We start from the raw sequence: 13219 nt of genomic DNA on the forward strand, positions 1-13219 counted from the left end.
TATGGAGTGGAGATCGCATGGCAGAGACAACGACGACTTGGTTTCGCAGCTCAGTCGAAGTGGTATCTTGAAAACGCAGCGAGTTGTGGAAGCAATGAGAAAGGTGGATCGTGGAAATTATTGTACTTATTCACCATACATGGATTCCCCTCAGTCAATTGGCTACGGCGTGACAATAAGTGCACCCCATATGCATGCACACGCCCTCGAGATTCTCAAAGATTATTTGTTTGAAGGAGCAAAGGCTCTGGATGTCGGTTCAGGTAAAAGAAAGTGATATTTCTAGTATTTCGTAACTATATCAAACGTTTTTCGTCGCACATTTTTTCACACAAGTTTTAGGTGTGCCTGGTCATGTGACATGTAGAAACCAGAGCATTTTATTCTGGAGGTAGGGGTGAGGACTTCAATTCACTTCAAAGTAACGTTCATCGTTACCCTTAGTGATTTTACAAGGGTTATACGTGTAACATGGTCTCAATTTCAGGGAGTGGTTACCTCACAGCTTGCATGGCTGAAATGGTTGGAAAAAATGGAAAAGTAGTTGGTATTGACCACATACCAGAACTAGTAGAACAGTCAAAACGAAATATGAAGAAAGGAAATGCTGACCTTTTGGCAAGTGGCCAGGTTGTCCTTGTAACAGGCGATGGAAGAGAAGGATTTGAAAATGGTGAGAGAGAAAGTATAAGTGGCAGTTAAGTAGTTAACATGATTAATGGCATTTAAGGCAGCAAGAATAAGCACCATTTCCCAAAAAAAAAAAACCCCATGAATTTAAGCAAGTCATCTCATAAAATACTGCTTGATAAATCAATAGAGTGTGTTCACTCATGTGACCAGCTGCCATATTTGCATACTGAAACAAAAGGAAGAATTGTCATAAAAATTGAGTTCAATTCCAAAAAGAACATTTCACTCCTCCAACAAATTGGCCACTGTTTCTTTGTTTTACTCTTCCAACATGGCATCTGTGACATCATGTGAAATCACCCTATTGGGTAGTCACAGAGTGCCTTGTTATTGTTTATTATACTTAATGAGATCCCAATCCTTCCAGAATCTCAGGAACATGACCAGCTATTAACTGTGACTTTAGCTTTTCAATCAGTGTAAAAACTCAAAATAGTCAATCCATCTATTCTCACTGCATAGCCAATTGAATAATCTGGCCAGGGAGCAGACTCAACCACACTGGAATGGGGCAGAAATAAATTGACGAGCAAGGCAGCCAGGTCATGAAACTTGCAGATTTTTATTCATCCAATCCCTTTTTATCATCATGTTCCACTGTGCAGCCTGGTCCCAGTTTAAAAACAGCTTGCTGCCAGCCATTAATGATATGAACCTTTCTTTTTCCATTTTGCAAACACATCTTTCAAACCTTTAGATGCCCCATATGATGCCATTCATGTTGGTGCGGCAGCGTATCCTGTTCCTGATGCTCTCATAAAACAGCTGAAGCCTGGTGGTAGGCTTTTCATTCCTGTCGGACCTGCCCATGGCAACCAATGGCTTGAACAGATTGACAAGGATACAGATGGAAATATCACTAAACAAAAGTTAATGGGGGTCCGATATGTTCCTCTCACAGACAGACACCAGCAACATAGAAACTGAGAACTTATCAATTTTGGACTAGAATTACAAAATAAGCACTCTTTCAGGACCATTATTAAGTTATATGGTCATGGTACCTGGTGCCTATATTTAGCTTGTTACCAAAACTTTGTGAGCCAATCACCAAAACATCATGTCAAGAGTGATCTTTGAAGAATCCTTGGTTTGAAGTTTAACATGGTTTTGATTGACTTGCTTGAGGGAACAGCATACCTGCCAACCCCCAGATTACAAAAATCTGGAGACATCTAAAAATCATTGCATTGTAAGAATGTTATTTTCGACAATATCTGAATACTCTCTGAAAATCACCCGAAGCCCTTCCATTTGTTCAAGACTTTTCTCGGTTAGAACAGCAGTTGCTATTGTTCCCATAACCGCGCCAACTTTCTACCACGTATTGTGCAGTTTGATTGGCTGATTTCTGACCAATTACAGTACGCGTTAAATATAGACTACATCAATTTGATTGCTCTGTTTTACGTTTTCCGAACCAGTGGCCCGTTTCTCGAAAGTCCCGATATCTTTTTGAACCCGAAAAGCCATTTATGAAACTGGCAACCGCTTATTTTGGAAAGCCAATCTTTTGACATGTTTTCAAGGTAAGAAAAAGAAAAATTACTGTAAAGTTTGACGATTTAAATCCTCTCCATTCTTGAGATACAAAGGGAATTGTGAGACCCGAAAATGGCCCGTAAAGTTTCGGGACTTTTGAGAAACGGGCCCCAGAATAGCTCAAATGAAAGCACTAGAATCCAGTTCTTGTTTTATTTTCCTTTTTGACATCTCGAAGATAACGAAAGTAATGAAAAAATGTTGAAAAAGGCCACGGTAGGTATTTCCCAGGAGATTTGGTGCTCTAACCGGGAGACCGGGAGGTGTGGTGAAAAACTTGGAGACTCCGGGAAAACCGGGAGAGTTGGCAGGTATGGAACAGGCCTCTATTTTGCAATGCCACAAAAACAACTCTTTGTTTTGACATATTAACAGCAGGTGATTTCAACAATATATCTTCTCTGTTAACAGGTTTACTTTTAAGGGAAACAAATTATTTATTCCAGTATTCGTTCTTGTGGAATTATCTTTTTGATTTCCATTCAAGAGTTTAGTCTTTTACTGCATTAGTGAGAACAGTTAACTAGAGTGGAGGAGAGAATGCTCACTCCCACATGTTAAATTAATTATAATTAATTAGACTAATAATAATTACTTGAGGAAAAATGATAAAAAAGGCATGATAATTAAAGAAGACAGTTCGACCACACATGAGTCATTCCCAAGTTTTAGAATTTTATTGTAAGTAACAAATTAACCTTACATAATTAGCAACTATTCACCAAAGTGGAGGTGGCTAGTGGGGGATATTTGCAAAGCTGTAAAGGTAGGTAAATATCTGCTAGGTAAATATCTGCCACTAGCCACCAACTCTGAGGTGAATACATGTAGTAACTGTTGTGTTAGTATATAGTAGAACATTGAGATAATATAGCACAAAACTATGATTTTAGTCATTTATTCCTGCAAAGATTACAGCATTTTTGGGCACAAATTCTGTGCAAATTGCAAAGGATATCCAGAGTTTGAGTCCGGATTTTTGCTACCCTATACTAGAGTAAACTCCCACCGATTGCTATCTAAATAACGATACTTGACAGTTACTAATATCCAGATGTGTTTCATGATAGCCATTTATCGACACCGTTGAGGCTGAGTTGCGTAAATTTAAACTTTGCCGACTCGACTTTTTTATATTTTTGAGCGGGAATTTCTGGTTTCCATAGTCTTGATAACACCTTCAAGCGACTGGTCAGTTTCGTGAAAAATGACACCCTATTCTAGACCCAAACGCTCTGATTTATATACTTTATGCTAGAGTAAACTGCTTGAAAACCATACCCTTCACAGCGGCACATACCTATATAACCCATATATGGCAGTACCGCACCCCCCCCCCCCAATCGTTTGAGTAGCCAATCAGGGCACGCATTCAACGCTATCCACTGTTTTAGTTTATACTAATATATATTATGTTAATTTGCTTAACCCAATGACACCTCAAACTCCCTAGGACAACCCCCAGTTGATGAGTATAAATCGTCTGGTGTTAGAGTATTGTCTCACTCCCAGGAGTCAATGGGTTATGGTGGGGATTATGCTGACTTCACACAATGGCACCTACATCAATGACACCCATCTTTTCCGGTTATTTTTTTAGGAAAAAGGTTTAACTGAAGGATGTGATAGTAATTATTTCATTCACCTCTTACCCCCTTGTTGCCAAAAAAAACCCTTACTTATGCACATCATAACAGAAGCGTGGTCTTATTCCTTATTGTGAAGCCACACACCACTACTTGGCATTCCTATTTTCAAAGATCGTCTGCACACAAAGCAGTTTGTGAAATCAAATGTAGACATAAAATTAAAGATGTTCTTTATTTGGCAGCTGTCCCCTTTTTAAAATATTGAAAAATTCTATTCTACTTGAATCAGCAGAACATGTGACATTACATGATAAAAAGGGTGAACACTGCAGTTCTACAGTCAAAAAGCTAACAAGACCAGACCAAGCATCATTACTTTAATCACTTTTATTTTTTTTTTAATTTCTTAACTACAATTATCAAATTTTGTAAAATGGTCCTGTATGGAAATGTGTTTAACCTCATCAAGACCATGTTAAAAAAAGCAAGACATTTACAATACTAACTTGTTTTACCGTCACTACTGAAACAAGGTGTTACAAACATAACTGACACCTACACAAACAACAGACCATTCGTAACTGATTGACAATGGTGATTCCAGCAAGTTAGGAAAGATAACATGTGGATCCCAAACATCAGTTTCCCTTTAGAGGTTGCTCTCTGGACCTGGTTTCACACAGAACAGTTTAAAATTTTTCTGCAATGATAATATCAGCTGACACTTGGAAAATTTTTGGAAGCTATTTTGGGCCCAAGGTGCCCAAGGTTGTCTACACAAGTGGGATACATAACCAACAATATTATTATTGTTACTATTGAAGGGCCTTAAAGTTAAGTGATCATGTTACTCAAATCTAAAAAAAACCAGCCGTTGCTTCTTCTCAGTGTTCTAAACCATCTTGTTTATGTTCGTACAATGTCCATTCCTTTGTATTCTACGATCATTCCTCTGGACGAAAATATTGACTAGCCCAAGTACCGTCAATTCCATCCACTCGGATAACACTATAAAAGTTTTGCGAGAGTATGTCTTCATTTTCTTCGTCTTCTTCATCTAATTCCCTGACATCGTAAGCTTTGTCATATTTGACCTCAAGGACATCAATCTAGGAGAAAAAAGACACTTGTTTAGGCCCCTTAATAGAAAAAAGAAGGTGTGTCCCATGATGTTCAAGATGACAATGCAGTGAAAAACTGAAGAAAGAGGTGCAGCCTCTGAAAGCCAATTATTGGCATTTAGCCAGGTCAAAATATGATGGCAATTTTTCTCATTAATTTTAATGACATGCCATTGTGTATTCTGTAGAGATTACCTTAATACATTTTATTCAATCAAGAAATTACACTTAAAAACCAATAAATGAGGTTTGTTTGCAGATGATCACATAATTTCAAGTGCAATAGAGTGTTTTCACTGTCACACAATAAAAAATAAAATCCAAAACCATTCAAAGAAAGAAGCCAAGAAAATGAAATGTTATAAAAGACTAATACATATTAAAGAACTCCTCCGAGTGTCATGTCTGTTTGGAGCATCATTTCTAAGTTACTCGCCAAAACATGTCACTCGATTTCACAGAGCTTTGTATAGAGACGCCATGTTGGGTGTTCCACGGAGGGACACCAATATGGCGGCCTTAAATCAACAAAACATCTGGACCTCAGTTTGCAATAAATGCCCTCTCTTTTTGCTCGTAAGCTAAAATAAATTAGCATAAACAAATCTTCTACAGCTTGTAATGCTCAATTTGCAGAAACTTACAAGGTGAAACTGTTTTTTTGAACCAGACAGCTTTAGCTCAGCTGCTGTCTTGGTGTCACACAAGGCGACAATTCGAAAATTCAAAAAATGCTGTATTCTCAAAACGAAAAACGCTACAGGGCCTAAAACTGGTAAAAAGATTTACTTCTAAGTGACTTTTTACTTGGTATAGATAAAATCAGAAAACCTCGCAGCTTTGATTCTACAGTTTGATGACGTCATGTGAAAACACTCTATTAGAAGCCCATAACTTGAGTGAACAACAGCCGTACATTGCTGTCATGGCATTTTCACAGACCAATGTAGTTTTAGAGTGAATTTCCTGCCAATGAGACTCCCACAGGAGCCCAGTTTCCAATCACAAGAAACTAACTTGACGTCACAGCATCACCAAACCAGAACTGCCTTTGTGTTTTGCTGAAAAGGTACCGGTCGTCTAAAAATACCGTGACATAATTCTAAATTCAGTTCTACAAAATTCTTAAAACTAATTAAAGATCAACTATAGGGAGATTTCGAGTATTAACCCTTACTTCACATCCAAAATCTGTGGTTTCTGATTTTGCATTGTGGGTTGTAGCTGCAGGCATTTCTTTTCAGTTTTTTTTTCTTTTCAAGCAACAAAAAGCCTACTTTTTCACCTTGGAACCCCACGAAGATTTTGGTTTGAGGCAAAATGAAAGCAACCAAGAAGAAAAATTTCTAATGGCACCAGTTTAGACATTTCCACTTTTGATTGTTTTCACTGCAGTTTGACCAGTACATTGATGTGGGGTAAAGTGTATTTGATTCTGATCCATATGGCTGCTACATTGCCAGAATTTAAAGTGCCAGAGTACTATCGATTTCAAAACTGTATTAACTAAACACTAAATGACCCAAGTTTAAGCACCTGTTTCATTTAACACCTGTTTATTTTAACTGGAATTTTTCCATTAAACGGTCTGCCATTATCATTTTTAAAATATTGAGAGAGCTGGATCGAGGAGAGAGTGATGTCAAAGACTCACTAGTTTAAGAATGCAATGCGTCTGTCCTCGGCTGAATTAATATGCAGCACGGGAGTTTCAGGCTTTCAGACATTTAATGGGACATAGTTTTTCAGTGAGTGATTAACCCTTTCACTCCCAAGAGTGACACTTACAGATTCCACTCTGTCTAACGCCAGACGATTTTACTCGTCAATGGGGAACCCCACAGGAGTGAAAGGGTTAACAACAGCTAGATTCACTCAAAAACTATGTCCCCATTAACCCTTTCACTCCCAAGAGTGACACTTACAGATTCCACTCTGTCTAACGCCAGACGATTTTACTCGTCAATGGGGAACCCCACAGGAGTGAAAGGGTTAAACTTGTTTTTTTTGCATATGCAATAAGCTGCATTTACACGCTGAAATTTTGAGCTAGTGAGTAAATGACGTCACTTTTTCCTAGATCCAACCCTCCAAAGGTCTAATCGGTCAGTCTTGAGTGTGAGTAATGGCAGGCCATCAAATCCAAACACAGGTGCCCCAAGCTCAGAGTAAGGGAAAGCCAACAGAAATATAAGGATTTGTATGGGAATCCCAATGAAAGACCTGAGAAGATAATTTTACGAAAAAATTCTCAATTAATTTTGACAACCAAACCGGCCAGACTTAGTATTTTACTCTGTCTAACGCCAGACAATTTTACTCGTCAATGCAGAACCCCTAGGAGTCAATGGGTTAAAAAGCCTTCCCTTATTGCCATTGTGGCTGCTTCCTTCCTGTGTGGTTTTTTCCCAGATTAGACGCAAATTGACCCATTATCAGTTCCTCAGTTGTCAACGATTATAGTAAAATACCAAGGCTGAACACTGAATTCTCGGAAGCCCATCAAATTGAGTCAGATATTCCTGGTTAAAATGTTCCCACTGTTAAAATTCCACTGCAGAATCCAATGACAAACAAAGACTTGTTACAAAGCCACAAAGACTCATTACTAAACCGAACTCAACGGTCACCGTGTGGTGTTCAATGTGAAAGTCAAAGAGGATCTTTTTCATTGTTTTATCGATTCATTTGGGACACTAACAGCTGCCTGACGTCGCTGGCAGAGCTTTGATTGTGTGGCTTGTGGATTGAAATGAAAGAAAAACCCTTGCCCTTGAATTCCATGGTGGAATTTTATCCTTGGGAGCACTTTAACCAGGAATGTTTGACTCAATTTGGTGGTCTCCAGAGAATTCAGTGTTCAGCCTTGGTATTTTACTATAATCGTTGACAACAGAGGAACTGATAATGGCTCCATTTGTGTTGAATTGGGAAAAAAACACACGGGAAGGAAGCAACCCACAATGGCAATAGGGTTAGGCATTTTAATTGCAAATTTCTCGTAAAATTATCTTCTCAGGTCTTTTATCGGGATTCTCAAACAATTCCTTATATTTTTGTTGGCTTTCCCACACACTGAGCTTAGGACGCCTGTGATGCAACCTTAAGGAAAAAAAATCAATGCTCATAATTTTTTGCCAGTCCAGTGTTAACTAAGCAAACACACTTTCAAAATCTGTAGAAAAAAAGGAAGTGATATTTTTAACATAATGGCCCATCAAGAACCTCTACCTGCGTTTTTTCCTCAGAACCACCATGAATCACGTCGTGTTTTGTGACCTGAAGTACAGGTAGCTTCTTTTCTTCAAAACGTGTAGAAAACATTTCACTGATGTCAACTAGTGTTTCCCGCATTTCACCCATAAAGCAAAGTTCCAGTTTCTTCACGATTTCATTTTTCTTCAGAACATATCCTGGGGTGTCTAAAAAATTCACAAAAGCAGGAAAAAGAATAGCTTAATTCCTTTATGTTGGAGAAGATACAGTACTTAATTTTTAATTTAGATTTTAAGAGGTTCAAACCTCTGTCTTTTTCTTGTTTTTATGCAACTGATGCCTCAACAATGCTTTAAAATATTATGGAATGGAAATCATAACAATATTCTTACAAAAATTATACGATGGAAAATTTATTTGTGAACCTAAATATTTTTTAAGTCATAGAAAAAAGTTTGGCTTACTGTAAAATTAATAGATTATGGTTGCATCAATTCCAAGCATTTGAACCTTGCAGACCAGCTCTCAAACTCAGCAAGAGATATGTCATCTCTGTTTGCAAATGTAGGCTTAAGCTCATACCTACTTGTAAATGACCTCACTAACTTTTATTTTAGCATTTCAAAATTTGCAGCAATCAGGGGCTGCCTGCTCAAAGCCTGGTTTAAGCGCTAACCATTGGTTCTATATAAAAACCTATAGGTTTCCATGGTTTTTAACAGGAAGTCTAGAAAACGAAGACCTAAGACCCAAAAACGAAGGTACCCCTAGAAAACGAAGACCTCCTAGACGAATGCAGACCTAACATATTTTATGATCACGCAATCACCGCACGAGTGATTATTTTTGACTCGCACACCTTTCGTTTTTGCGGAAAGCCGGATGCAAAAGACAGAGGTAGAAATACAGTCCGATATATGACAGATTTGCTTTTCCTTTTATAGTTTCGACGCAGGTATGCATGTGAGAGCCAGCCTGAACGGAATTTCCCTGCGACAATCAAATATTCTTGCGGGCGATTATCCTTTTACCACGTGGTGAATAAATTTGCGTGTCACGCAACCGTCACGAACAGTTGACCTTTGCACCACTAAATCCTGACAATTCTATACTGCGTGTGGTCAACTGAGATAAGCAACTGTCAGGTTTGTCACGCTCTCAGATCACAGTTTTAGACCGGTGGGTCCTTGTTTTTTTTTTGCGAGTAGAGTCTTTTAATCAAAAGTTAATCTACACTCATGGGGTGATTACGTGATCATAAAATATTTTAGGTCTCGATTCATCTAGGGGGTCTTCGTTTTCTCGGTCTTCGTTTTCTAGGTCTTCATTTTCTAGGGGGTCTTCGTTTTCTAGGGGTCTTCGTTTTCTTCGTTTTCTAGACAGCCGTTTTTAACACTGGTTATTGCTAACCATGCTCTGAGCAACCCGGGACAAAACATAAAATTATGAGCAATAAAGCATGCAAGTTATGTAGGATACAATTTTTGCGATGACAATCACACAGTTGTCAAGGATCAAACACAATTCCTCCTCCATTTAGACTTAATTTGTCAATAGGTTAATGATTGCATAAATTCCAAGCAGGTGAAACTTAAGAACGGCTCTCAAACTCAGCAAGAGATATGTCATCTCTGAACTAAGAGCACATGTGCTCTGAACGTTTTGCACATTTACATATAGGCTCAAGCTCGTGCTCATTTTGAGAACAACTTATCAACTTTTATTTTGAATTTTTAAATTTGCAGCAAGCAGAGCTTTAAAATGAGAGATGAAGCGTGCATGTTATGTACGATACATGTGCTGACAATTACACAATCCTATCAACGGTCAAACACAAGCCCTCCCTCAGACACTACAGAAATTAGCATGGGGCAATCTCTCAATTTTTACTGTCTAGTGCAAAAGGTGACTTTTATCAGACAGTTAATTGGCCAAATCTAAACAAGAAATCAGACTCTTTGTAGTTTTGTCACCTTTTGTTATTTTAAATGCTGTAATTTGCATCTTGTTACCATTTGTACCATGAAGTACTATTTAAATTCCAAAAGAAACCGCTTTTTTAACGCCCTACCTCCCTAATGACCCATATCCCAGAGGCCTCATATCCGGGGTAAAATAAGCACCAGACGTCACCAATGATAACACGCAGGGCTAAAAGTGATATTGAATGAAATACTGATGCGTTTTTATATTTGAGAAGAAAATTTCTGACATTTTTCTTTTGCCTTCGCTCATAAAACATCAACGACGGTCGTTTTAGTTTAATCGAGCGATTGTGTCAAATATTCTCAAAGCAATAGCAAAATATTATTCTTCGTTTGGTTTTCAGCCAATAAAAGACCTGTTTTAGGCAACAACCAGACAACAAGGCACAAACCATGGAAATTTTATGTAAACCAAAAACAAGATGAGGATTGGGTGTAAAAGGGAGTAAACTTGGAAGAGAAACAACTTGACCATTAAGATGGAGAGAATAGTCGATGGAGAACTTTACACGTGTTCTCGCATCGCTTGCTCAAACAAAAGAAGCACAAGACAAAAGGCTGAGAGAGCAGCACCCGCTAGTCCACTGAGAATTTTGAAAAGAAGCCGCCTTTGGTAGATTTTTTTCTTATGAGCTTATTTAGTACTAAATGGCAAGAGTCAAACCTTGCGAAATCTGCGGATGCATGAACTTCGAACTTGGAAGATTCGTGTTCAGTCGCGCGCGTTCGTCCACGCCGTGTGATCACGAACTTTAAAATGTAGGTGCTTTCAAAAGCAGTACAGGATAAAGCATCTTCCTCTAAATTCCGCTTTAATATACCAACAGTGAAATAAATCTTTCACATACCTTTCGTTGGTTCCTCTAAATCCGCAAGAATGCACTCAACGCTCTCGGGTTCTTCTTCCTCGCCTTCTTCATCTTCTTCTTCCTCGTCTCCTTCCCCGGCTTCATTTTCGTCTTCTTCGTCATCATCATCGTCACCCTCTTCCTCGCCTTCTTCATCTTCAGGTGCTTCTCCTTCATAATCTTCATCTTTCTCGTCGTCTTCATCGTCGAAATCCTCCTCTTCCTCTTCCTCCTCTTCACTTTCTCCCTCCTTGGCCGCCACGCGATCACGCGCCTCGACAGCAGCGCGTCGCTTAGTTCGGACAGTTTTTTCAACTTCTTCGGCTTCTTCATCTTCTTCTTCGCTTGAATGCTTGCGTTTCCTCGGCATCCTCAAATTGGAAAAGTAATCAGCTAGAAAAGATGCTGAAAATGGGCTTCTCACGGCTGAGAAAGTGAAGGGAATGAACAATGCTTCGAAGAAAACCACGGAAAAGGCCGCGTGGGGAAGATCATGAAAATTTAAATCTGGACAAAGGACGCCAAATGGACTCCGGGATTACGTCCTTTAGTGATACAAATGAAAAAACAATCAAGCACGTGTTTTCCAACACAAAGAGGGGCTATTTTTACGGTCTTTATTAAAAAAAACCTTGTCTTTTTATTTTGTCATTTCAGGAGTCAAGACTTATCAGAACAAAGTTGCCAGCTGAATTAGTCTAAATTTGGTACACGGAGAGCGCAAAATCCTTATTTCAGCGATTGAGAAGCAAGTCAGTTGCCACAAGATTCTGAAAACGACGAGTAACATCTATTTTCAGATTATTTCTTTTCATCATATTTGTGATACGGAGCTCCAACATAACGAAATTATACACGCTATTGCCAGATATATTCATGGGGATGGGCTTTGGAGTAATTGCTTTATCTTTTCATGAGCGATTCCTGGACTAGATGTATTTAGTAGTCCCACTATTATTTGGGAGGCAAAACCATTTCTCATTTACTACTAATTTATATGGTGGGTTTCCAAAGTTAAAAACCTAGAGGTGGAGAGGTGAGGTACGGTTTGAGCTCGGTGCAAACGCTATATGCCACTATAAAGTATCGAAGTGAACTTCTCTAATGGCATACCACTGAAAAGACGACAAGAAATATTACTCTTTAAGTCTACTTTTTATTCAATGTCTCTATCAGAATGGATTGCTTGTATGGCATAATCGTACAGCATGCCCGCGTAACTGCCTCAGCCGGTCTCAGTCTACACTCGATTCAATGAAAATAATGGTGTTAAAAGTTTGTGAACAAAACATGGAACCACTAAGCTTTAAATGAAAAAGTAGTTATGGAACAATAACTGGGTGAAAAAGCTCTTCGCGCGTCCACTTGCTGCTAGGAAGAAAACCCCTATTTATTTTCAGTACGTTTAAATTCATTGCTATTTTACAATAACGTGCGCAGGCAATGATATGGTATTACATAAGTTTCCATGTTCATGCGAGCTCACCATGACATCATTTTGTTTCCCCTTTCCTCACTCATTTAAGAGTTAATTGCTTATTTTAGCAGGCCATTATATAGTACGATTGTTTGACAGTATCACCATGCAAATCGTATAGTTTGTTTCGTAAATCGGGCACACCATTATATCGCATGATATTATTGACCTTTGCTGATAATATGTAAGCTTATTCTCATGGGCTCAAGTGAGCCCTGGGCTCCTGGTAAGCTATAAGTTGTTTGCGAACGCTATCCATGATCTGATGACATTATAACCATCTATGTTATGAATTTATGACTTTTATTTCTGATGCACATACGCAATGAATTGTTCGCTAATTTATTTGCAGAAGCCATTTACGAAATGTAGATATGATCCTGGCGCTTAAATTGTCTCAAGCATATTCAGGTGGCTTTGACGGGATTCGAACCCATGAACCTTTGCGATGCCGGTCTACTGGTCAACTGAGCTGTATAACGCCACACTGTTGGGAACAGGTCAATTGTTGGGCTCATTTGTTCCCGTGAAAGGATTCAATGAATGAAAGAAATGTATATATTTGAAGCGCAAGTTATAGACGAAATGTAGACTGAAGCGATCCTGAAACTTAACAGGACAATTGTCTCTTATGGGTACCTGATAAAATAAGAAACGAAAAACAATAAAAACAATACAGCGTTTGGAAAATGCGGCTCTTGCATGGAAAGGTAAGAATGAGCCTTTACGGTTCAGTCCCACAAAAGAA

At 38.6% G+C, this 13219-nt stretch overlaps 2 protein-coding genes across 3 annotated transcripts in view; one reads left to right on the top strand and one right to left on the bottom strand.

Annotated features, from left to right (window-relative positions):
• LOC138047158 (protein-L-isoaspartate(D-aspartate) O-methyltransferase-like) overlaps positions 1-2884 on the top strand; it is a 3057-nt gene extending 173 nt beyond the window's left edge. Inside the window, exons 1-4 of one of the 2 annotated variants that reach the window (XR_011131787.1) lie at positions 1-263; positions 488-673; positions 1391-1827; positions 2558-2884. The exon at positions 1-263 is cut by the window's left edge and continues 173 nt beyond it. Coding sequence is in view for 1 of the 2 variants with exons in the window: in XM_068893888.1 (XP_068749989.1) it covers positions 1-263; positions 488-673; positions 1391-1620 (679 nt within the window). In the remaining variant the exon portion in view is untranslated. Of the gene's footprint in view, positions 264-487; positions 674-1390 lie in introns of both variants that reach the window. The other variant, XM_068893888.1, reaches the window with a different exon arrangement.
• Positions 2885-4196: 1312 nt separating this feature from the next.
• LOC138047163 (uncharacterized) lies at positions 4197-11524 on the bottom strand. The gene is made up of 3 exons (XM_068893891.1): positions 10995-11524; positions 8177-8367; positions 4197-4933 (listed from the first exon to the last, which is right to left on the bottom strand). Exons 1-3 carry the CDS (start codon positions 11362-11364, stop codon positions 4769-4771), a joined length of 726 nt encoding a protein of 241 aa, XP_068749992.1. The 5' UTR covers positions 11365-11524; the 3' UTR covers positions 4197-4768.
• Positions 11525-13219: the final 1695 nt, after the last annotated feature.

This window comes from Montipora capricornis, chromosome 4 (genome assembly GCF_036669925.1).
Source record: "Montipora capricornis isolate CH-2021 chromosome 4, ASM3666992v2, whole genome shotgun sequence".
In the NCBI taxonomy this organism is placed as follows: domain Eukaryota; kingdom Metazoa; phylum Cnidaria; class Anthozoa; order Scleractinia; family Acroporidae; genus Montipora; species Montipora capricornis.